Genomic DNA, 26,089 nt, shown 5'->3' on the forward strand with positions numbered 1-26,089 from the left:
TTTTTTGCTGTGGGAGATCAAGAATTTCCAATCTATAGCTTTAACTTATTACACTCTGCCTTCAAGCTCTATTACACTGTTTCACGTGGAACAAGAACGTCACAATCATACGCTTCCATTGTCCTGCTCTAATCCTTTTTTGCTATTATTTCACACTTTTTGCTTCTCATATATGCCACAAACCCCGCAATATATTAATTGTAGCTTTGCTTTAAGTAATCAATTATTTTTTCCCTTAAAAACTGTGGAAATATATATATATATATTATAAAATATATATATATATATTTAAAAATATATATATATATCATAAAATTTATATATCTATTTTAAAATATATATATATAAATATATATATTTATATATATAAGATATATATATAAATATATATTTATATATATTATAAAAAATATATATATTTTAAAATATATATATCATAAAATATATATATTTTTAAAAATATATATATATATATCATAAAATTTACCACTTGAAGCATTTTAAGTGTACAATTCAGTGACCTTCAGTACATTCACAAGGTCGTGCAACCATCATCACTATCTACTGTTTTCCCAGGACTTTTCATTCCCCAGAAACTCACATCCATTAAGTAACAATTCCCCATCCCCCATTGCCCCAGGCAGTGGTAACCTCTGTTCCACTTTCTGTGTCTATGACTTTGATGACTCTAAATACCTCATATAAGTGGAATCACGCAATCTTGTCTTTTTTTGTGTCATGGCTTATTTTACTCAGCATCGTATGTTCAAGGTTCATCCATGTCATGGCACGTGTCACCACTTCATTGCTTTCTGTGGCTGAGTAATATTCTATTGTAGGCATATACCACATTTTGCTTATCCAGTCGCCTGCTGACGGACCCTTGGGTGGTTTCCGCCTTTTGACATCTGTGAATAATATCGCTGTAAACTTTGCATTGGTGCAAGCACTGCTGGAGTTCTGCTCTCCATCCTCTTGTATGTGTGCCGAGGGGTGACGTTGCTGAGGCGTGTGGCAATTCTATGATTAACCTTTTGAGAAACTGCCAAACTGTCTCCCACGGCAGCCGAGCCATTTTACATCCCCACCAGCTTGCATAAAGGCTCCAGTTTCTCCACATCCTCATCGACACTTGCTATTTTCCTTTAAAACAAGACAGGCATCCTGGCGGGTGTGACGTTGTATCTCACAGAGGTTTTGATTTGTATTTCCCAATTGACCAAATGGCGCTGGGCTTGTTCTCACGTGTTTGTCATTTTGGGAGAGACCTACACTCAAGTCTTTTGCCCATTTTTGAACTGGATTGTTTATCTTGTTACTGTTGTTGAGTTATAAGAGTTCTTTACATATTCCGAATCCTAATTCTTTATCAGATGTGGGATTTGCAAGCATTTCCCCCATTCCATGGGTTGTCTTTTGACTCTCTTGATAACGTCCTTGCCTGAACAAAAGTTTTTACAAAAGTTTTTAATTTTTATAGCATCCGATCTATCTCCTTTTCTTTTGTTTCCCGTGTTTTTGGTGCCATATTGAATAAACCATTGTGAAATCTAAGGTAATGAGGATTTCCCCTTGTGTTTCCACTAAGAATTTGAGTCGTAGCTCGTGAATGTAGGTCTGTATTCGTTTTGAGTTAATTTTTGTATATGGTATAAGGCAGGAGTCCTCAAACTTTTTAAACAGGGGGCCAGTTCACTGTCCCTCAGACCGTTGGAGGGCCGGACTATAGTTTAAAAAAAACAACTATGAACAAATTCCTATGCGCACTGCGGGCCCGGACGAGTCGGCTGCTAAGCAGGACAGGCAGCGGCACCCAGCGGGCTGGATAAATGTCCTCGGCGGGCCGCATGTGGCCCGCGGGCCGTAGTTGAGGACCCCTGGATAAGGTAAGGGAGGATCCAACTTCATTTTTGCATATGGTCTCCAGTTTGTCCAGCACCGTTTGTTGAAAAGACTGTTCTTTCCCCCAGTGAATGATCCTGGTAGCCTTGTCAAAAAAATAAACAAACAAACAAACAAACAAACAAACAAAAATCAATTGACCATATTGGCGAGGGTTTATTTTGGGTTCTTGTTCTATTCCACTGGTTACCATCTCCCTCTCTCTGCCAGTACCACACTGCTTTGATTTCTGTAGCTTTGTAGTAAGTTTTGAAATCAGGAAGTGAGGCTTCTCACTTTGTTTCCTTTTTTGAAGATTTTTTTTTTTTTACTTTTTCAGGGTCCCTTGAAATTCCATATGAATTTTAGTATGGGTTTTTCTAATTCTGAAAGAAATGCCTTTCGAATTTCTATAAGGATTGCGCATTGAACCTATATATCAGTTTGGGAAGCACTGTCATCTTAGCAATATTATCTTACAATTCCTGAACACCAGGTATCTTTCCCTTTCTTTATAGTATTTTTTAGATCTTTCAGTAATGTTTTTTAGTTTCTTATGTAAAAGCCTTTCACCTCCTTGGTTAAATCTACTCCCAAGTATCTTATTCTTTTTGATGCTCTTGTAAATGGGATGGTTTTCTTAATTTCCTTTTTAGATTGTTGTTAGTATATGGAAGAAGAACTGATTTTTGCATGTCGAGTTTATATCCTGCCCCTTTGTTGAATGTTTATTAACCCTAATGGTTGTGTGTACGTATATGTGAGCGTGTGTGTGTGTGTGTGCACTCTAGGATTTTTTTACATGTAAGATTATGTCATCTGTGGACAGCGATACTTTTTTTTTTTTAAATATATTTTATTGATATTTTACAGAGAGGAAGGAAGAGGGATAGAGAGTCAGAAACATCGATGAGAGAGAAACATCGATCAGCTGCCTCCTGCACACCTCCCACTGGGGATGTGCCCGCAACCAAGTTACGTGCCCTTGACCGGAATCGAACCTGGGACCTTTCAGTCCGCAGGCCGACGCTCTATCCACTGAGCCAAACCGGTTTTGGCAGCGATACTTTTTTTCCCCCCAATTTGGGTACTTTTATTTCTTGTTCTTGCCCAGTTATTCTGGCTAGAACTTCTAGTACTATGTTGACTAGAAGTGGAGCAATGAAACATCCTTCTTTGTTCCTCAGCTGAGGGAAAAGCTTTTGGTTGTTCATCATGGGATGTGAAGTGCTGTGGGTGTTCATATACGGCCTCTCTCATGTTAGGGAAGCTCACTCTATTCTTAGCATATTGAATGTTTTTACCTTGAAAGGGTGTTACATGTTATCAAATGCTCTTTCTGCATCAATTGAGATGCTCCTATGTGCTCTTTTTCTCCACCTATTAAAGCCAATATTCTGTGTGTTTTGTTTGGATTTCTTGTTGTTACGGCAGGAGGAGGGTAAATCAGTCCCAGTTAGTCTGTCTTGGCTGGAAGCAGAAGTTCCTCAAATATGTTATTTTGAACTTTCTCCATGTTGATATAACTAGATTTAATTAATCCTTTTAATGCCCTATATAAGGTCTCATTGTGTGACTATATTACATCTTACTTAGCTATTCCTTTGCTGTTGGACATTTGTGTTGTTTTCTGTTTTGTTTTGTTTGTTTTTTGCTATGTATTATAAACAATGCTGCCCTTTGGAGCAAAGGTCCAGCAGTGGAACTTCTGGGGTGTAGGGTATGTTCATTTATCAATTCAATAGATCATATCACGTTGCTTTGCAAAGTGGGTCTATCAATCAGTGTTCACTCCCATCTGCACAGCATAGAAGTACTATTTCCCCACATTATTTCCAAATATCACATTATCAGACATTACAGCTTTATGCCGTGTGGTAGGTGAAAAGGGTAGTCATTACTTCAATTATTTTTTGTTGCGTATTATTAATGTTGAGCATCTCTTTCTGTTTATTGGTCTTACATTTTACTGATTATTTGAATTGTCTGTTTATAGCCTTTGCTCACTTTTCTATTGGGTTATTTTTTCTCTTTATTATTGATTTGTATGTATTTTTAAAATATTTTTTATATTATCTCTTTGTCATTATTGGTCTCAAATAATCTTTCAGTCTGTGGCTTGCTTGTAGTTTTACCTATTTGTCCATTCTTGAATATACATTTTTAAAAATAAAATGTTGATGTGGTCAAACTTATTAATCTATTGTTTTCATTTTTTATTTAGAAAGTCTTTCTTCTAAGGTCATAAAAACAAATTTCCATCATTGGGAAAACAATCTTATTTTGTTGTTTTATAGTTAGCCCTTTAAAGCGTCTAGAATTTATATTTTGTAAATATGAGCTAGAGATTTAACCTTATTTCTTCCTTACAAAGCCTCAGTTGTTCTAACCTTACTTGCTGATAGTTCATCCTTGTTCTGTGCTGCCGTTAGTGACTGTCCACTGTGGGCCAGGCTCTGTACGAGGTACTTCATATGCCTTTCCTTTTTTCAGGTGGGGAAACTGAGTCTCAGAAAGGTTAAGTAACTTGCCCAAGGTCACACAGTTAGCAAGTGGTGGGGGCAGAACTTGAACCCTGAGGAGATACAGAGAGAAGATGGGAATTCAGTGACCTGGCCTGTTCAGCAGGGACATGGGCCTGGGGATCCTAGGGGAGCAGGTACGGTTCTCAACCTGAATCCTACCGTCTCTGGGAACCGGGTAACTCCTGCTATGGTGCGAGGCCCATCCTGTCCATTGTAGGACGCTCACCTGCATCGCTCCTTCCTGTCCTTTACAGTCAGGAGCACCTTCCCGCTTCTCCCTCCTCCTTACCCTTGACCTTGACCCTGGGCTGTGATAAAGAAAACGGTCAAATATTGAGAAATAGTCTCCGGGGGATAAATTGTTCCCTGTTAAGTACCACTAATTCAGATAATAATACTTATTAAGTACGAATATCAATTACTAATCATCATTAATGCTAATGACACTGACACTAATGATCAATAGGGATTAATGGGAACATTTGTCCTTGGGCTCTTGCCTCTTAGTAGCTGAAGGATGGAGGTTTTAGCTTTCCCTCTGAGTCACACCTTCCCAGGGCTCTGCCCTCCCCGCCTGTGAGTCCCCCGACACTCCCCTCCCCGTCTGTGGTAGAGGCGCTCTCTGGGGGGTCGGCCGCCCCTCTGCGTCTTGTTCACGGGGAAGCACATGGGAACATTTGTGCGAAGGTGGGGGCTCTGGGGCTTGGGGGGGGCTCATGTGTTCTTTTTAATATACTTCCCTCAACACCTTGTTGCCAACGAAGACAGATGGAAACATAAAACCCCGCTGATGCAAACGATCCCTCAACCCAGACGTGGCGGGCAAGGGGCCTCCATCATTCATGATTCGCGTCAGCTGTAAACACGTCTGGGGTCACCGGTGTCCAGCCAGCCAGCTCTGGGGACGCCACTGTCAGCATCTCCCACGCCCAGACCATGGGACCATGGAAAAGTGCGTTCAGATCCCAAATGCTGCGCACACCAGGGCCACTCAGAGCCCTGCCTTTAGCGTGGCCAATGGGGCGTCCCCGTTTTAAGGTCTAAAAGTATAAGAACGATCAGGTACCAAACGTTAAGAATAATTGAGGGCTGTGTACATCCTCCGTTTCTGTTGCTAACAGTCTTGCCCCGTTCCGCTTGGCCAGTGCATAAAGGCTGTGCAAGTCCCGTTCCCTGTTGTCCCGAGGGACCCTGGAGAGGTGTTGGCCCTCCACCCCCAAGCCCAGGGCCTTGCTGCCTGCAGGCTTCACCTCGCCACCCAGGCTGGCACCCTTGTGAAACGAGGTGATCACCCCCGCTCATTCTCCTCTCCAGACCCAATGACACCTTGCCCTAACCCCACTGGGTCCTGCAGCCCTGAGCCCACCCTTCAGCCCTGGCTGAGGCTGGGAGCTCCCTGAGGGGGGCCCACGTCTCTGGCTTCTTCTCTGAGTCTCCTTCATGGGTGGCGGCGGGGAGGGCTCTCCCCAGAACTGTCCAGCAGAGTGGCAAAGAATATCCACTTACTGGGGCAAGATGTGGCCTCTAGTTGTCACCTCCCTGGGCCCTTGCTGTCAGGACAGACACCCGAGTGGACTTACAGGCAGAATGGAAGGGCTCAGCCCCTCCCAGCTGGGGACACGGAGTCCCATGCCAGGGCCGGCAGAGCTGGGCACGGCGTCCTGCAATCCTGCTGAATATTCAGCTGGCCTGTCCCCTCTGTGGCTTCTGCCTATGCAGTCAGCCACCTGGGAGGGGAGGGACGAGGGCCAGGCTCAGAGGCTGGCGGAGGGGACCCTACGAGCTCCCATCATGGACAGCAGGGCATGGCGGGCTGGCACCCTCTGCTTGCTGAGCCCATTACCAGCCGTGAGTAGCCAGCCCAGCCCCTCCTACCTCTGGTGGGGCTCCAGAGCTTTGGGGGCACAGGGGGTTGAGCTGGAGCCAGGGAGTCCCCACTGCCCTTCCCAGGGCGGGAGTCTCTCCCCACCAAGCAGGTGGCACCGTGGCTTGGAGAACTCCTGACCCCCATGATCCCTCCTTCCCTCCCCTCCCCTCCCCTCCCCTCCCCTCCCCTCCCCTCCCCTCCCCTCCCCTCCCCTCCCCTCCCCTTCCCTTCCCTTCCCTTCTCTTCTCTTCCCTTCCTTTCCCAGAAGGGCACCCCGTGGGCTCGGCCCACCCCATTAACTCCTTCCTGCAGGTGTTGGGCCATGTGCACCCCGAGTGCGACCTCGTTGCCCAGCTGAGAGAGGATGAGAGTGCGTGTCTGCAGGCAGCAGAGGGGGAGTCCAACGCTACCTGGGGTACGGGGCTGAGAGGGGGGATGGCTTTTTCGATTCCTCTGTCGCCCCAGCCTCACGCTCAGGGTGTGCCGGGCTGTCCCCTGGGCTGATCCATGCTGCCCCGCCCCTCTAGGCTGCCCCGTGACCTGGGACGGGCTGCTGTGCTGGCCCAGGGCAGGCTCTGGCGAGTGGGTGACCCTCCCCTGCCCAGCCTTCTTCTCTCACTTCAGCTCAGAGCCAGGTGAGGGGCTGGGGGTGGGGGTGGGGGTGGGGTCGGGTGTTTTCCTCTGGTGGTGCCAGAGGAATGTGGCAGACACCCCTGGCGTGAGGGCTGGCAGACCTGCATTTCAACAGCTTCCTCTTCTTGAGTGTGACCTTGGGCAAGTCAGGCCGCCTCCCGACCCTCAGCTTCCTGGCCTGGGACCTCGCAGGGGTGAGGGTTCGTGAGCAGAGCACTGGAGGTGCTAGACCAGCGCCTGGCACCAAGCGATCGTCCCCTGGATGTTAGTGGGGGGGCTGGCTGTGGAGTGCAGTGGGCAGAGCCTGCCTCCTGGCCAAGATCCCACCAGCTGCCTAATGGGGTGGGGGCCCCCACTGCTCTGCCTCCACTCCCGGGCCTGGGTGTCTGGGGGGCCAGTCCCTCCTTCTCCCCCTGCCCTTAGGGCCCTGGGCGCACAACTCAGGACTCTGCCTCCCAAGGGAATGACTCTCTCCGTCTGACCCAGCCGTGGGCAAACTACGGCCCGCGGGCCGGATCCGGCTGTTCTATCCGGTTCTCTTGCTCTCCCCTCCGCTCCTTTACTTTGAATTTATATTAGTTCACACAAACACTCCATCCATGCTTTTGTTCCGGCCCTCCGGTCCAGTTTAAGAACCCATTGTGGCCCTCGAGTCAAAAAGTTTGCCCACCCCTGGACCCATGGTGACTCAGAGGCCAGAGAGGAAGGCCCCGGATGTGTCCCGGGCAGGACCTCTCGCTGCCACCTCGAGGGGCTGTGTGTGCAGCCCCCAGCAGCATCGGTAGCCGAGGCGCCCCATCTCTCCCTGGAGAAGGTGTGACCAGGCCTCTGCTTCCGCACCTCCGCCCGCCCCCCAGGCGCCGTGCAGAGGGATTGCACCATCACCGGCTGGTCCGAGCCCTTCCCGCCGTACCCGGTGGCCTGCCCTGTGTCCCTCGAGCAGCCCACGGAGGAGGTAAGAAGCCTCTTGCAGGAAAGATCGCGTGGATGCCTGTGTGGGTGCCGGGACCCTGTGACTGGAGGGACCCCATTTCCATGGCAGCCAGCGGGTTGGAATGGCAGTTACAGCAGGTGTCCAGAAGGTGGCAGTGTCTGCAAGAGGGGTCGTTTGCAGATCTGCCCAAGGTGGACCACGTTGCTCGGAGGGTGGAGACACAGAGGACACGCAGGAGATGTGCTGGCCACCACCTCCTTGGCCACCCTCCCTGTGCCCAGACCTCCAGGGCAGGGAGTCTCGGGTGGTTCCAGTCATGGTCCTGGGACAGCTCCTGCCCCGTCTAGTCCTCCGCTGTGGGCAGCGTGCTTGGCTGTGGTGTGGGTAAGAGGGAAACCAGCCCAGAAGTAGCCACGGTGACCCTACGGTAGCTGGCACGCCCACGTTTCCGAATGGAGCAAGGCTTTTTGAGGTGCTTCCACGCCCGTCACCCCACATGCCTGCCCTCAGCCCTGCAGGGGAAAGCATGAGTCTGACCATTTCTCAGGTGAAAAGGCTGAGTCAGAGGGGCCGTGATTGCCTGCCTCCCCAAGGGGCTGAGCCCTTGCTCCATCCTCTGGCTTCACCCCTGTCTCTGTCTCCAGGGTCCAAGCTGGACTTGGACCAAACACTTGGTTGGAGAATGAGTTTTTCCCTATGATTGAGGACATTGTGTTCCCAAGCCGACAAGCTAGCTGGATGTCAATAAACAGGCCCAATTCCCTCCTGGGCTTCCTCGTTCCCCAGGAATGCGGAGTTTCTGCTGCCGCCTGACCCAGCCTGAGAGCAGCCAGCAGCAGCGAGTGAGCATCTCTGTCCTGCCCCTCTGTCACCAGCAGAGGGTCAAGCAGAGGACACAAACACTTCAGTCCACAGGGAGCTTGCTGAGGCCCCACGGACACCCCTGGCCCCAGATGGGAGTTTCAGGGTAGAGCTGAGAGCTTCCCTCCCCAAAGACACAGTTTCTGCGACTCTCCATCTCTGCTCTCCCCAGAAAGCATACTTCTCCACGGTGAAGGTCATCTACACCCTGGGCCACAGCGTCTCCACCGTGGCCCTCCTGGTGGCCATCGCCATCCTGGTTGCTCTCAGGTTCGCCCTCTGCGTCACCTGCTCGGAAACCTTTGCTGCCTCCCTGTTGTCCACGGAGCCTGGATCTGTGCCTGGTTATTCAAGAGGTTCCCGCATCTGGGCCACGTGGATGTCTAACTTTCCCTTCTTTTCCCCACGCGTAGACCCTCCCAGCATTCCCTCCCAGCTCTACAGCTTTGCTCATGCGGAGCGGATTCTCTTTGCTTGTGACGCCTGCCTCCTTCCTCCTCAGTGTGTTTACAGCAAAGCCCAGCTCCCACCCTCTTCTAGGAATCTTCGTTGCCTCCTCCTTGCAGCCCTTCTTGATTGTTTCAACCCTTTGACCACTGACCTTTTTAAGTCCCCCCCACATCAGGCTTTAGGGTCTGAGCCCCATGACCTGGCCTGTGCTGTTCTCCATCCATGGGGATGAGCCTCATCTCCATAGTTACCCGGGGCTCCCCTGGGAAAGGTCCTGCCACTTGCACTTCTGTCCCCAGACTACGAGCCCCCTGAAGGCAGGGACTGGAGTTGCCTGTCCCCTCACCTTCCCTGAGCCCCAGCCAGTGGTTAGTCAGCTGTCCTGCAAGGCTAAAACTCAAGGTCAGCCCAACCCAACGGCATGCAATCCAACCAAGTCCACTCGGCTGCTCCCTCCGCCCTCCGCCCTGCTCAGCCCCCTCCCGCCTGCCGCCCTCTCCCACCTGCCGTCTGCTCCTCACCCTCCCGCCCCTGCAGGAGGCTCCACTGCCCGCGGAACTACATCCACACCCAGCTGTTCACCACCTTTATCCTCAAGGCGGGCGCCGTGTTCCTGAGGGACACCGCCCTCTTCCACGGCGAGGACACGGACCACTGCAGCGTCTCCACCGTAACAGCCGCATCGGGGCGCCGGGCGGTGGGGGGTTAGGGCTCGGCCTTGTGACTACGGAACAGGAACCGCCCCACCTTCCCACCCCAAAGCCTCATGCCCTTTCCTGGACCAGGGCGCCCATCCATGCTATTTCCATAGTCCACTCGCCACTCATATCCCACCCTAGACCATGCCACTCCGCCAGCCATTCCATTTCACCCTGCCCCTCAGCACTCGTCCGTCTGTCCGTGGTGAGCGGCTGGGCTGAGTGGGTGCCTCCCTCTGAGGGCACAGAATGGACCAGGTTATGGGGGCACCGGCTGGAGGGAGCTGAGAGCTGGTGGGGGAGAGCGAGGGGGGACCTCAGGGAGGGGATGGCTTGGAGCTGGGTGAGCAGCAGTGACCGGGGGAGGGGAGAGAGGACCTGTTACCTGGGAGGACCAGGGTGAGCCGTCGCACATACAGGAGAACCTGCGCATGTCCAAGAAGCAGGGAAGTCATCCTGGGGGAGGGGAGGTGGGAGAATGCGGGGAGACCGAGAATAAAGGCAGTTGGGCAGAGTGTGCAGGCCTAGCCCTTAGAAGGCACTGGAACACTGTGCTGGAAATGAACGGATAAGCGAATGAGCAAACCAGTGATGACCGGAATCAATGAAAGAAATGATAATAATCGTGTGTGTTGAGCACGTATGTGCTGGGTATTACACTAAATGCTTTGCATATATTGTCACCTTTTCTTTCTTTCCATTTTAGTTCATTTGTAGATGACAATTGGCAATGTCATTGGCTGCTTAGTGATGGGACTGGGTCCAAGCCTGGGCCACCTGAGCTCAGAGGTGGCGCTCACCCCTGGCAGCTGAGGGGGTCCTGCAGGGACGGAGGCCGGGATGGAGGTGTGGGCGCATGCGCCCATGTTTGCAGGACAGAGCCATGCATGAATACATGGTGTTCCCTGCCCACAGCTCTGGGGACTGACGGGGGCTCGGGAGAGAGGGGGTGAAAGTGAAGGTAGTAGCAATCATATCTAGTTTCCACCCAGTCCCCTGAGGCCACGAGAGAGGTGCTGGGCGTTTTCCTTTTACAAACGAAAGGCTAAGGCCTGGGGAGGTGACCAGCTAGGAGAGGTCACTTTGAGCCCAGGCGGTCGGGTCCCACATCTGTGCCCTCAGCCACCACATGCTATCCCTGCATCCCCTCTGGGGCAGCCAAGTGGAGGGGCCCGGGTGGGGTAGGGAGACTGGGCGGGCTCCCATGGGTGTCCTGGCCCGCAGGTTCTGTGCAAGGCCTCTGTGGCCAGCTCCCACTTCGCCACCATGACCAACTTCAGCTGGCTGTCGGCAGAAGCTGTCTACCTGACCTGCCTCCTGGCCTCCACGTCGCCCAGCACCAGGAGGGCCTTCTGGCGGCTGGTTCTCGCTGGCTGGGGTGGGTCCCCAGGGCTGGCTCGGGCACCGTGGGTGAGGTGGAGGGTGGGGATTCCCAACAACCACTCAGTAGCCCTAGAGAGATTGTTGGGAAAGAGACCCCTGGGCTCTGCCCTGGTCCCGCCTTCACTGCACCCTGTGTGGTGGGCAGTGGTGGTGGGAGGTGGGGGCAGGTCTCCAAGCTGAGATGTAGACCCTCCCTTGTGTCCCCTCTGTGCCCCACAGGGCTTCCCCTGCTCTTCACTGGCACGTGGGTGGGTTGCAAGTTGGCCTTCGAGGATACTGCGTGAGTCTGGGTGACCTCCTTGTCACACCTGTGCCAAGTCCCCAGGGGGCGTGGGCTGGACCAGTGGTCAGCAAACTCATTAGTCAACAGAGCGGCAAACCGCGGCTCGCGAGCCGCATGTGGCTCGAGAGCCGCGGTTTGCCGACCACTGGGCTGCCATGGGAGAGGAGGAGGGCCCAGTCCAGCCTTCAGGATCTCCCAGGCTTGGGAATTGGTAGATGGGGAAGCCTTCCATGGGTAGCACAGGAGGGATGGGAGCCTGAGTGGGAAGGGGCCTCAGATTCTTAGGATTTGGGGGTTCAGGGAGAGCTGAGGGTAGGGGTGGGTGTATGTGGGGGCCTCCTGGAACAGAGGAAGTGTTGGCAGCAGCAAGAAATCAGCAAACAGACTGATTTTCCAGGAGTTTATCCTTCTAGGTGGAGACAATGGGTGAGCCCAGCATGGATTGGGGTGACCCCCTGAAAGGGGCCCAACTCTCAGAGGGACAAGATAGTCTGTGGGGGGAGGGAGGACTGGGAGGCTCCAGAGCCAGAACCAGAAGCCAGGAGGACAGCAGGTAGAGGGTGGGGAGGAGGGAGGCGCATGGGTTACCATGGCAAAGGGCACCAGCCTCAGCCCTGGCCTGTCCTCTCCATAGGTGCTGGGACCTGAACGACAGCTCCCCCTACTGGTGGATCATCAAAGGGCCCATCGTCCTCTCCGTTGGGGTCAGTTCCTGGGGCCAGTGTCCTCTTGCTTTATTCAGCCAACCCCCTTGGGTCCACCGAGGGGCCCCACATAGTAGGAAACAGGACTCCAGCTGTGAGGCCCTCTCTGGACCTCAGTCCCATTGGGAAAACCAGGGGGGTGGTCTCGGTCAGCACTCAGGCCCCTTCTGGCTCAGACTCTGGACGAACCTGATGCCTGGTTGCAGCTCACCTACTACTGAAGTGAGAGGCTGGGCGGGCAGGCTGGTTGGCATGGTCTTGGCGAATGTGCCCATTTCCCCAACTTAGCAATTGTGCTAAATGAAGGCCAGTGCTTTGTGCCAAGGAGCCCCCGGGAGGTGCTGAATGCAGGATGACAAGGCCTGACCTCCCACCCTTTGCCCAGGGTGGAAACGGGGGACCCTGAGCCCCCTCCCTCAGAAATGGGCATGTGGGACCTCCCAGTCTCCAGGCTACACGTTCTAGAGCAATGATCTGTGCACCCACCCCCTGCACAGCCCCAGGTCACCAGGGCCACCCCTGACCTTTGCCTTCCACCTTCCCGCACCTCTGTTTCCAGGTGAACTTTGGGCTTTTTCTCAATATTATTCGCATCCTGCTGAGGAAACTGGAGCCAGCTCAGGGAAGCCTCCACGCCCCGTCTCAGTACTGGTAACGTGCATGCACGTAATGGGGGATCCGGGACATACCTGGAGCATGAGTCAGGGTGGTTCTGTTTTACTCACGATGAGACATTGACAATCCTGGCCTGTGCTCCTCCCCATATTCCCCGAGACAGACTAGCTCTGGAGATGGTAGGATGGGAAGGATAGAGGCTCCAAACAGCCAGTTTCCAGGACAAATAGGCTTGTGAGTGCTGGGATCAACGTCTCCGAGAGCCTGCAGAAGGAGATCCTTTCTAGAGGGGGGGTGGGGGCGGGGGTGGCCAGGGAAGACTTCCTGGAGGAAGTGGTCTTTGAGCTGGACTTTGAAAGATGCATGGACTTTGGCTGGAATAAATGGAGATGAGCATTTGGCACAGGGAATAGCAGGATCCAGGGGCCCAAAGCAAGGAGGTCCAGGGTGCGGGCGGGGAGGATGGCATTCCCCAGGGTGTAGCGTTGATATGCGGAGCTGGGGGGAGAGAGAGTAGGCAGGGGGCAGGTGGGAGTGTGAAGTTCTAGCCTTGGGAGCCTGAGGCTTGTCCTCCCCTGCAGGCGTCTCTCTAAGTCAACCCTTCTCCTCATCCCGCTGTTTGGAATTCACTACATCATCTTCAACTTCCTGCCTGACAGCGCTGGCCTGGGCATCCGCCTCCCGCTGGAGCTGGGGCTGGGCTCCTTTCAGGTGAGGCCCCATGGGCACGCTCCCTCCTTGGCGGGAGGAAGATGCGGCTGCCAAGGCAGCTAGGCTGGCTATTCTCCCTTCCAGCCGCTCATCTATTTATTCAACTACCAGTGTCTGTCTGCCCACTTTTCCATCCGCCCCTCTCCCTATTCATTCAACTACCCCTGTACCCATCTACCCACCCATCTACCCTCCCTCCCTCCATCTATCCATCCATCCATCCATCCATCCATCCATCCATCCATCTATCCCTCCCTCCATCCATCCATCCATCCCTCCCTACCTCCATCCATCCCTCCCTCCCTCCATCCATCCCTCCATCCATCCATCCATCCATCCATCCCTCCATCCATCCATCCATCCATCCATCCCTCCCTCCATCCATCCATCCATCCCTCCCTCCCTCCCTCCATCCATCCATCCATCCATCCATCCATCCATCCCTCCCTCCATCCATCCATCCATCCCTCCATCCATCCATCCCTCCATCCACCCATCCATCCATCCCTCCATCCATCCATCCATCCATCCATCCATCCATCCATCCATCCCTCCTCCCTCCATCCATCCATCCATCCCTCCCTCCCTCCCTCCCTCCCTCCATCCATCCCTCCATCCATCCACCCATCCCTCCCTCCATCCATCCATCCATCCAATCTATTCAGCACTTGCTCAGCACCCATCACATGCCAGGCTCTGTGCTCAATACTGGGGGATGCACAGATAAAGAAAGTCTGAGAAATTAGACCAACAGTACAGACTCAGCAGGCTTGCTATAACGATTACATGAGGCAATGGCCTGGCACATAGTAAGTGATGCAGCTACCTTCCCTTTTCCTCAAAGCCCTGGCTCTCACCACTGCCTGGGAGGTGGGGGATGGGGAGGGGGGAGTAGAAAGACCACAAACACCTTGAGGCCAGGCCGAGGTATTCTGACGGGTCCTTTCCCTTTGGCCCCACAGGGCTTCATTGTGGCCATGCTGTATTGCTTCCTCAACCAAGAGGTATGTGACTCTCCAGGCTGTTCTTACTCATCGATCCTTCCCTGCCACCATCCTAAGACCCCTATCTCCTGCTCAGACCCTGCCCAGCCCAGCTCAGGCCAGACCTTGACTCCTGTGATCCTTGGTAGGAATCTGTCCTGAGCTGGATCCAGCTGAACCTGAATGCTTCCTGTTAACATCTTTTACCCATCCCTCTTCCGGGCTGGGCCACGTTTACGCTCCATTCAGCAGCGGGTGGGGGAGGCCTTTTAGGATCAGAAGAGGGATCCAGGGGTGGGCTCTGTGTTCCTAAAAATTGAATAAAAGGGAGAGTGAGAGAGGGAATAAGCCAGATCCAGAGAAGAGAAAGAGAAGAGAGACACAGGAACCAAGAAAGTCAGAGGCAGACGTACAGGGACCTAGGATGCAGAAACAAGGGGGACGATGGAGAGCAGAGCCAGGGACACGGAGAGAGAGGGAACCTGGATGAGAGCGTCACACACAAAGGACAGCTGAGACAGAGGCGGACACGCTCAGCACGGACGGAATAGATGGTGTCGCTGCAATGTAGACACACGGAGAGATGGCAAAGAGGAGCCAAAGAAACATCCCACACAGAAGACGCCGGGCATGGTTTCCTCAGGACAGACTGGCTTTGTGGGGAGAGGTGGGAGGATTGAACTCAGCGCCCCAGATGGCCAGGCCGGCGCTGTGGGCACAGGCAGAGCGGGGGCTCCCTCTAGTGGCCATGGGTTTGTTGTGGGCTCTGCGTTGTGCTGGAGACCTGGGTACATGTGCCTGACAACCCCCCCTCCTCACCCCTCCAACACACACCCTCCATCCTCACACCACCACCCCCAGCTGTGGGGCACTGCCCTCCCCTCACCAGCCACACCTGTGTCTGACTGGCTCCCTCTCCTCTGATCCTCTTTGCTCACACTCCAGACTCTGGCTGATGGGCCCTGGGGATGCAGGGAGAGGAGCGACTCTGGCTGAGGCCAGTGGGGCCTGGGAAAGGGGATTCCACAGAGATTTGTAAGGACTTTCCCAGGAAGCAGTGTTGAGGACCAGATAGGTACATACTTCTGGTGATGGGGAGCTTACTACCTCTGAATAGTCCTTTCTGTTGCCAGACAGCTCACCTTGATGTTGAAGAGAAACCTGTCCCCCTCTGGCCCTCACCACAGCCTCAGTTCCCTCTGCCCCGACAGCCCCATGAGAAGTGAGGATACAGACCTTCCTCCCTGCACCTCCCAGGCCACTTAGCTTTCCGTCCCTGTCAGTCTCCGCACGGCAGGTCCTCAGGCAGAGTGCGGGGTCCTCTCTCCCTCGAGGCCATGGTCTCTGGACAGGTTTCCTAGCAGCCACAGTTCAGCTCAGTGGGCAATGGCAGGGCTGAACCCTAGCGCGGGGGATGGTTTAAGCCAGTGGTCGGCAAACTACGGCTCGCAAGCCACATGTGACTCTTTGGCCCCTTGAGTGTGGCTCTTCCACAAAATACCACGGCCTGGGCGAGTCTATTTTGAAGAAGTGGCGTTAGAAGAAGTTTAAGTTTTAAAAATTTGGCTCTCCAAAGAAATTTCAATCGTTGTACTGTTGATATTTGGCTCTGTTGACTGATGAGTTTGCCGACCACTGGTCTAAGCTATTCAGGGAGGACAGAGTAGTTATCTGGCCAGAAACTCGAGAAAGCACCCATCAATGCCTTTATCTGGGCCCAGATAAAGGCAGTGCTAAAAGGTAGACAGGAGCTAAAGGGATGGCCAGAAATATATCCAGGAAGGAGGAAGTAGTACCCTTCAGAGACAGTACTTAGCAGTGGCTGTGCCAACCGTGGCTTCTCTTGCTAGGAGCCTGTCTGTTTCTCCTGCGTGGTCTCTCCCACACTCGCAGGCCCCCTGGGGTTGAGTCAAGGAGTGGCAGTGTGACCTTTCTCACATTCCCCCTTGTCCCTGGAGGTGAGGACCGAGATCTCACGGAGATGGCACGGCCACAACCCTGAGCTCCTGCCGGCCCGGAGGACCCGTGCCCAGTGGACAGTGCCTTTCCGCGCAGGGACTGAGGTGGTGACATCTGTGTGCTAGGCTGGCCACATCACGTGCCTGCAGCCCACACCTGAACGTGGGCAGCTACCGTGGGTCCACCATGTTCCGAAGGAGTGGGACCTCCTGGGAGCCCCAAGTTCACAGCCCCACCCCAGCCGCTGCCCAGCTCTGGGCGGGGTGGCCCCTTTCACCTGTCCCCGACTCTTGCCCCCGGGTCCCAGTGTGTCTAATTCTGATTTCCCGGGTCCCTCTGTCTCTGTTCTTCTCGTGGGCCTCCTCCTAGCGCCTGAGCTGGAACTCAAGGCCAGAGGAGCCAATAAACGTGTGATGACTAGATACCGTGTGAGTGAATGCCTGAGCCTCGAGGGTGACAGATCGACAGCCTTCGCTCGGGTCTCTGGTGCGCAGCGCCTGCAGCGTTCCTCCGGCCACGTGACACACCAGCGTGGACTGTCCGCAGGGATCGCCTTGTTTAATTCGCTTAAACACAGTCCCTTCTTCCTTTCCCCTCCCGCTTTCATTCCCTCCTCCCGCAGGCAAACATTCCCACGGGTTTATGTGAATATTTGTGTTTCTGTGTGTTCTTGCGAAATAGGGCGTGTTTTGTGTGTCTGTCCTTTTAGCTGCCGGGTATGTGCCTGACATCTGGCTTCAACGCCTTTCCCCTCCGCCCTGGGTTTGAAGAGATCCCGCCCCCCCCAGCCAGATGCCATGTGCTCATCTGGTCCCTTGTTTTGGCAGCTGTCTGGTGCCACGTGGTGTCGCCCCCTCCCTCTAGGTGAACACTGGGAGTAGACGTGCCCCGGTCATCCGGTCATCCGTTAGGGCTCTTCTGAGTGTGACAGCAGTGACAGATGGCGCTGCAGGGTGCCTGCAAAGCCTCTGCTCCCACCAGCAGCTCCCGAGCACTTGGCGGTACCCAGCTTTTTAATGTTTGCAAGTCAAATGGGCGTAAAGTGAGATCTCCGTTGTTTTAATTTGCATTTCTCTGATGACTAGAGAGTGAGCATCTCTCCTTGCGCCTGTTAGCCTTTTGGGGTTCTTCTGGAAATGGCTTGGGTTCCTTGGCTCATTTTCCTCGAGGGTGAAGCTTCCCCAAGTCTAGGTCGCCTTCTTGTGCCCCCAGCCTGATGTCACACATCGTCACGGTCCATCCCTCCCCCACCCTATTCCTTGGCAGGAGGGAGGAAAATGAGACCTGGGCGCTGTCCTTGGGGGCCTGTCAGCTGATGGCGGTGGAGGGAGATTTCAGGACAGAGACCAGGCAGGAACGGCCACTGTGGGTCAGAACGAAATCTCTCCCTCTCTTGGTCATCCAGAGCAGATCGGCCCTCAAACTCGGCCCCTTCCCCAGCCGCCAGGGAGCCTTCCCTGCCACCTTCCTCTGCGGGACACCCTTCGCCCTAGTCACGGGGCTTCCAGTGAAAGGAGATGCGGCCATAGGAACCCAGGGTCACACCACGGTCAAGGTGCAACCCCAGTCTAAAGCCCTACCATGCATTCCTTCCTTCAGTCTCAGGTCATGGAAGTAATTCATACTCAGTGCAGGGTGTTGGGAGCTAGGCAAAGGATTAAAAAAGAAAATAAAAACCAGCCATAACCTCATTACCAAAAGACAGTCACCATCGATATTTTTGTATGTTTTCTGAAAAAAATTTTCTATACATTTTTGAAACATCTTGAGATCATATTATATTTATAAGTTTGTATCTTGTTTCTTATGCTTAAAATTAAGATACACAATTTTTTAATCCTCATCTGAGGGTATTTTTTTTCCATTGATTTTTTTTGAGTGAGTGGAGGGGAGGGAAAGGGGGTGAGAGAGAGAGAGAGGGAGAGAGGAAACGTTGTCAATGTGAGAGAGACACATCGATTGGTTGCTTCCTGTACAAGCCCCCACCAGGGCCAGGGATTGAGCCTGCAACTGAGATACATGCCCTTGACCAGGAATCGAACCCTCAACTCTTCAGTCCTTGGGCCAACACTCTAATCACTAAGCCAAACTGGCCAAGGCAACAGACACAATTTAAAAATGGCCCATGAGCCCGGACAGTGTACCTCAGTGGTTGAGCATCGACCTATGAACCAGGAGGTCACGGTTCGATTCCTGGTCAGGGCACATGCCCATGTTGTGGGCTCAGTCCCCAGTGGGGGGAATGCAGGAGGCAGCCAATCTGTGATTCTCTCTCATTATTGAAGTTTCTATCTCTCTCTCCCTCTCCCTCTCTGAAATCAATAAAAATATATATTTTTAAAAAATGGCCAATGAGCCCATGAAAAAATGCTCAATAAATTTAGTCACTGGGAAAATGCAAAAGAAAACCACAATGACATACACTTTCACACCCACTAGGATGGCTAAAATGAAAAAAAAAAAAAGGCAAAAACAAGTGTTCATGAGGATGTGGGAAATTGAAACTCAGATATTGCTGGTGGGAATGTCAAATGGTGCCGGTGATTGGGCGAAAAATCCGGCAGTTCTTCAAAAAGTCCAACAATGAGTTACCATAGGACCCAGCCAATCCACTCCTAGGTGTGTAGACAGGAGGACTGAAACTACATGTCTGTACAAAGACTTGCACATGAGTATTCATAGCAGCATTACTCATATTTGCCAAATGTCCATCTATTGGTGAGTAGATAAACAAAATGAGGCATATTAACACAATAGAATATTATAATTAAAAAATGAAACACTGATACAAAATACAATATGGATGAACCCTGAAAACATTATGCCAAGTCAGAGAAGTTAGTCACAAAGGGCCACATGGTGTATGGTTCTACTTATGTGCAATGTCCAGAACAGGCAAATCCGTAGAGATAGACAGGAGTTTATACGTTTCCAGGGGCGGGAGGACGGAAAGTGGGGACTGATTGCTGAAGGGTGTGGGGTTTCTTTTAGGGGTAATGCAGTGGTCTACAATTAGATGGTGGTGATGGCTGCACATTGTGGTGAATGTACTAAAAACCACTGAGTCTGATACTTTAAGTGGATGAAATTTATGATGTGGATTATGTCTCAATGAAATTATTAAAAAGAGTAAATGTGTGGTTGCAGCAGAATGCTTGCAAACCTTTTGTTCCGCTATATAATTTGCAAAGATATTTGCAAATATATATATTTTTTAATTTAAATTCTTTATTGTTTTGAAGTATTACACATGTCTCCTTTTCCCCCATTGACCTCTCCCCAGCCACTGAAGTCTTATATTCTTTATTTAGCCAATCATTATGCAACAAATCTATTAGTGGAGGTTGCTCCCAATTTTTTAAATAAATAGTTGTGATAAACTTTCTTGCATGCAATTCTTCATGCACATCTCAAAAAGGTAAAAACTTCCAAATGAACTCTTAGACCTAAAACTTTTGAGCCAATGTCATTCACATAGCAAGTCTTTTAATTCCGGTTTGCAAATTTCCTCCGGGAAAAGTTGGCCCAAGTATCTATACTAATAAAAGGGTAATATGCTAATTAGACCGGGTTGACCAGACATCTTCCAGTCGTCTTGCCTTCCTTCTGGACAAAGCCATGGTGGCAGGGGCCGAGGCAGAGGCGGTTAGAGCAATCAGGCCGGCAGGGGAGATTAGGCAGGCAGGGGAGGGCAGTTAGGGGCGATCAGGCCAGCAGGGGGGAGCAGTTAGGGGCAATCAGTCCAGGAGGGGGGAGCAGTTAGGGCCAATCAGGCTGGCAGGGGAGGGCAGTTAGGGCCAATCAGGCTGGCAGGGGAGGGCAGTTAGGGCCAATCAGGCTGGCAGGGGAGGGCAGTTAGGGCCAATCAGGCAGGCAGGCAGTTGAGCAGTTAGGAGCCAGCAGTCCCGGATTGCAAGAAGGATGTCTGAGGGGTCCCAGATTGGAGAGAGTGCAGGCCAGGCTGAGGGACCTCCTCCCCCTGTGCATGAATTTAATCCATCGGGCCTCTAGTTGTTGTATAAGCCAAGTAAGAAAGCTGGTTTCTACATCGCTAGTATCATTAATGTCTTTGTCAGCCTGATAGAGTGGTCTCTCAGAGTTTAACTGCTACTGGTACTCATGTTAGCAGTCAGTAGGGGTTAGTGTTAGTGGGTAGTTAGCAGTCAAGGGTTAGTATTAGTGGGTAGTTATCAGTCAGTCAAGGATTAGTGTTAGTGGATAGTTAGCAGCCAGGAATTAGTGTTAGTTAGCAGTCAGGGGTTAGTGTTAGTGGGTAGTTAGCAGTCAGTAGGGGTTAGTGTTAGTAGGTTGCAGTCAGTAGGGGTTAGTGTTAGTGGGTAGTTAGTCAGTAGGGGTTAGTGTTAGTGGGTAGTTAGTCAGTAGGGGTTAGTGTTAGTGGGTAGTTAGTCAGTAGGGGTTAGTGTTAGTGGGTAGTTAGCAGTCAGTAGGGGTTAGTGTTAGTAGGTTGCAGTCAGTAGGAGTTAGTGTTAGTAGGTAGCAGTCAGTAGGGGTTAGTGTTAGTGGGTAGTTAGTCAGGGGTTAGTGTTAGTAGGTAGCAGTCAGTAGGGGTTAGTGTTAGTGGGTAGTTAGTCAGTAGGGGTTAGTGTTAGTGGGTAGTTAGTCAGTAGGGGTTAGTGTTAGTGGGTAGTTAGCAGTCAGTACGGGTTAGTGTTAGTAGGTTGCAGTCAGTAGGAGTTAGTGTTAGTAGGTAGCAGTCAGTAGGGGTTAGTGTTAGTGGGTAGTTAGTCAGGGGTTAGTGTTAGTAGGTAGCAGTCAGTAGGGGTTAGTGTTAGTGGGTAGTTAGTCAGTAGGGGTTAGTGTTAGTGGGTAGTTAGTCAGGGGTTAGTGTTAGTAGGTAGCAGTCAGTAGGGGTTAGTGTTAGTGGGTAGTTAGCAGTCAGTGTTAGCAGTGAGTTTGTGGTGGTGGCAGTGGTGGGAGTTCACTCCTGTGACTGTCCCTTCCCTAGAAGCTTCACCTGTGGCTTGGAGTTGGCTCCTTGCTCCTTTCTGGTTCAACTGGAGCCGCAAATTCCTGCACTTTCTGGTCTCTTCCACCATGGGGAGCCCTGGACCGAGGCTGCAGTGAGGGTTCCTGGACCAATCCCTCGACTGGCAATCCCTCCCCTTTTTGGGGCGTCAGCACCCCGCTCTGTGCGGTAAGGAGTCAGTCATTAGGTGATTCTGAGGATTCTAGAAGGGACATTGGATTGCAGGCAGTGGGGGAGTTGAGATGAGCAATGCCCCACTTAGCCACCAGGTGGCAGAATGAGGTGGCCAAGGACCCTGGTTGGGCTGACCCAGCTTCAGGGATGAGGCCCTAGTCTGTGCAGGGTTCAGAGCAGAAGCAGGTTTCCCTGGACCCCTGGTTTTGTTCCGGGAAAGCAGGATTTCCCATCATTTACTGTAGCATCTTCCTGCCAGATTCTACTCGGGTCCTGAAAGGAATTTCCTAAAGGGAAGGAAGAAACTTCCCTCTTGCTATGGACAGCCTGGGTTCCTCTACACTGTAGGGACAAGGAGGCAAGAATAAAAATAAGGGGCCCATTTCCTGTCCCTGGAGACCCCCCAGAGATGTTGGGGAGATCCCCAGGAATGAGATATAACCTGGATGTGAATAAGAACAGGTGTGTGGGGCTCAGACTCTCTGGGCGGTGGAAGCTCAGAGGACAGGGTGTGGGTGAGGGCAGGAGCAGTCAGGGAAGGCTTCCTGGAGGCGGGGACCCAGGCTGGTTGAATAGACCCTAGACCCCCCATGTCCCCACCCCAGGCCAAGCACCACCATCTGCTGGGCAGGGAGCAAGAGTGTGGCTCATCTCAGCTTGGGGAGCAGTGCTTCTAGGAAGGGTGTGGCAGGAGAGGTTGGTGGGCGTAACGCCAGGCTTTGCTCTTCCTGAGAGGTTCCTGGGCTTTCCTGTGAGGCTGTGGCTCCGCGGGCCGGTGACCCGTTCATTCCCTTGGTAAGTATTTGCTAAGCAGTTGCTGGAGCCAGAAGCACAGCTGCAAACACGCAGGACATTCGCACTCAAGAGGCTTCAGGCGTGGGAGAGGGCAGGCGAGGAAGCCAGGGCCCGGTGGCAGCGTTTTTGGCAAGCATGGCGGGGAAGGGGTTTGGCTCTCAGGACCACTGTGCGTGCAGAGTGTCTGGTGCTCCGTCCTCAGCATTACGGGTGTGAACCGCTGTGTCGCCGACCGAAGGTGGTAGAGTGAGTCATCCGCCACAGCGTCCCTGGTGGGGGTGGGTGCTCCCCTGGCCGCGCTCCTGGAGACAGGTGAGCTGCCTGAAGTCTTGAACACACTGTGCTGTTGCCTCGCCCGGCCCGAGGGCCTGACTCCATCCTCCCCGCTGCTGTGGCTGCTGCCTTCCACAGGGCAGGCTTGTCTGTGGGGGCGCAGGTGGGGTGGGGGTCCCCGGCAAGAACGAGGAGGGTGGGAAATCGAAATTGTAGTGGGACCATTAGGAACTGGGCTGCCTTCAGAGGGGGAGTCAGGCTTTGGAAACCAGCAAGGAGCTGCAAACCGCAGATGTTTGGGCTTATTTATTTATTTATTTATTTATTTTTGACAGTCTGTTCTCTCCCTTCTGTGTGAGTCTGTGTGTGGAGACTTCTCTTCTGGCGCTCTCCCTGCTGTGTGTGTGTGTGTGTGTGTGTGTGTGTGTGTGTGTGTGTGTGTGTCTCAGATTCTCTGTCTCTGTCTCCTTCTCCCTGTCTCTCTCTGTGCCCCTGTCTCTCTCACTCCCTATCTCTCTGCTTCTGTCTCTGTCTTTCTCTCTCTAAGGCCCCCGCTTCCAGCTGTGGGAAGTGACAGCAGCCCATCGGGCAGCTGGCCTGTCTCTGTGAGTGGACATCTGGTCCTGGGCTGGCGGGAGGTGGCTGGAGCTTTTCACATGCGTGCACATGGCCAGCTCCCCCATCTGTCAGAATTCTCCTCTAGTTCCCTGTGCCCACCCCCACAACCACGTCTCTTTCTCTTTCCTCCCCGCTTCCCCCAGACCCGTAGGGCCATCCTAGCCCAAACATCCCTTCCAGAGACAGGGTATGTGTGTGGGGGGGGGGGGTGGGGGGTGTTCTGGGATGGCAGGTGGGACGACACAACCCCTGTTCACAGACCCCCTGCAGGCCTCCCCAGGACCAGGCAGGCAGGCGGGCGGGCAGAGGGCTGGGGTTGATGGGCAGGCTGTTTCCCTGCCTCAAGGTGTTGCATAAGCATCCGCAGCCCTGCGCACATTCCCATGGTTACCAGATGGGAAAGGCTGGCTGTGATGGCATCACCACGCACCACTGTGCCCCACAGCTCAGGCCGGCCTGGCGCTGGCACGGAGCAGTTCTGGGCTCTCGCTGGACAGATCTATGCCAGGCAGGGCCCCTCTGGTGTCCATGGGCCTGTGGAGTCAGGCGGAGGCAAAGGGCCCCGGGCCAGCCTCTCAGCCCAGCAGCCCTGGGAACAAACTTGCCTCCAACACTGGCTGACTCAGCACAGGCCGACCTGGAGCTCCATCCTGGCCTTGACCCCAGGCCAAGGCCAAGCCCCACCCACAACCCCAGTTCTTTCTGCAGCCCCTTCCTCAGTCTGAACTTGGGCCCAACTGGACTCCTAACCGAGACAGCCTCCAGCCCTCAACTTGGGCCCTGGCCTCAGCCTCTGATCTCCTGCCCGGACTCTCACTGGCCTGGGCCCGGGGATCACGGAGTACAGGGACAACCAGGAGGCCTAAGCCCTCCGTGGGTGCCTGTGCGCGGGCTGAGCACGGAGGCTGTGGGCCTCGGGCCAGCAGGGCTGTGGGGTTCAAATGTCAGGGGTCAGCCGTGGGGCAGAGCAGTCCGGGAAGTGCCCTGGCAGAGGCAGCGGGTGTTGGGCCGAAAGGGATGAGCAGTATTTGAAGAAAGAAAAGATCTGGCGGAGGAGCTGCTGCCGGAGCACATACTGCCGGGCTGAGTTAGAGCTTTGGAAGAGCATCTGTGTGCGCGCAGGGGTTTCTTGGGGTTTCGCTCTGTGTTGCTGGAGCACAGGAAGTGGCCTGGAGGACAGGGCTGGGTAGGTGAGTAGGGCCCAGGGGTAGGCAAACTTTTTGACTCGAGGGCCACAACGGGTTCTTAAACTGGACCGGAGGGCCGGAACAAAAACATGGATGGAGTGTTTGTGTGAACTAATATAAATTAAAAGTAAAGGAGCGGAGGGGAGAGCAAGAGAACCGGATAGAACAGCCGGATCCGGCCTGCGGGCCGTAGTTTGCCCACGGCTGGCCTAGGGAATCCCTTAGAGGGTGGGGGGATCTTCACACAGGGCACGCAGGAGACTCCCCATGTGTGCCCCCACCCAAGCCTGAACTCCGGGTCCAGCTGTCTCCTCCACAGCTCCACGTGGGTGTCCAGGCCTCCCTCACGTAGCAGGTCCCCCGGTTCTGGGAGTGTTAACCCCATCGGCCCAGCAGTTCCCACCAACCCCAGGAGTAATTCCTGAATCTCTATTAGGAGGTTCTGAGCCACTGCGCCGGTGCCTTTGCTGCGGCCCCCAGGCTACTGGGACATGCCAGGTGCTGCAATCCTATTGGCCCTTCCAAGGTACACAGGGCAGGGGTAAAACCGGTCATCCTGGCACCCCCACTTTTAACCTGATCTTGAGAAAAACAGAAGTTCCGTTCCGGAGCCCGCAGGGCCCTGTGTGGCCAGGACCAGCCCACCTTCCAGCCTCACCTTCTCTCTTCCCCTCTCCGGCGCTCTGCCCTGGCCACACCCACCTTCTCAGGGTCCCCAGACATCCCCCCCACCCCGCACACACACTCCACCCTGGGCTGTGCTCATTTCAGCACAGCAGTCCCTTGAACACCCTCCCCCCAGTGCTCTCCAGGATTGCTGTCCTACACCCAGTCCCCATTCAATGCCAATGTCACCACCTCAGAGAGGCCCACCCTGCCTGCCCAGAGACATCACTCACCGTCACATTGCATTTCCCTGTTTTATTTTCTTCATGGCACTTAGCAGTGACTACAGTCCATTCCCATTGTTCACGGTAGTTATGTTCTGTAAAGTCTCCATGAACACTGTGTTAGCAAATACAGAACCACAGCCCCTAGGAGAAATACAGTGTGGGGTTCCCAAAGCTGGTGGTCACATTTTTGTCAATGAATAATCCAAAACCTTGTTCCTGTGTACAGACGCCTTAGTTAATACACAGATGCTCCTTGACTTATGATGGGGTGATGTCCAGGGAGACCCATCATACCTTGAAAATAGCATGAAGTCGAAATGCTTTGAACACATTTAATCTACTGAACGTCACAGCTTAGCCTCGCCTCCTTTATTTGTTTATTTGTTTTTTTATATTTTTACTAGAGGCCTGGTGCACAAAATTTGTGCACTTGGGGGGGGGGTCCCTCAGCCTGGATTGCGAGAGGGCACAGGCCAGGCCGAGGGACCCCACCGGTGCACGATTGGGGCCGGGGAGGGACAGTGGGAGGGCTCCAGAGCATGTCCAGCCCATCTTACTCTGTCCCAATCGGCTGGACCCCAGCAGCAAGCTAACCTACTGGTCAGAGCATCTGCCCCCGGTGGTCAGTGCACGTCATAGCGAGTGGTTGAGCAGCCTTAGCATATCATTAGCATA

The 26,089-nt window shown here is 53.2% G+C and overlaps 1 protein-coding gene across 1 annotated transcript; it reads left to right on the top strand.

Annotated features, from left to right (window-relative positions):
• Positions 1-6,197: 6,197 nt before the first annotated feature.
• On the top strand, positions 6,198-16,612 carry GHRHR (growth hormone releasing hormone receptor; the record flags this gene model as incomplete). The annotated part of the gene is made up of 13 exons (XM_080665217.1): positions 6,198-6,254; positions 6,586-6,688; positions 6,801-6,908; positions 7,764-7,861; positions 8,874-8,971; positions 9,689-9,821; positions 11,074-11,227; positions 11,452-11,512; positions 12,150-12,219; positions 12,779-12,870; positions 13,416-13,545; positions 14,508-14,549; positions 16,487-16,612. The coding sequence occupies 13 exons, from the start codon at positions 6,198-6,200 to the stop codon at positions 16,610-16,612; spliced, it is 1,272 nt and encodes a 423-aa protein (XP_080521343.1).
• Positions 16,613-26,089: the final 9,477 nt, after the last annotated feature.

Source organism: Plecotus auritus (genome assembly GCF_963455305.1).
Source record: "Plecotus auritus genome assembly, chromosome: 4".
Lineage (NCBI taxonomy): Eukaryota > Metazoa > Chordata > Mammalia > Chiroptera > Vespertilionidae > Plecotus > Plecotus auritus.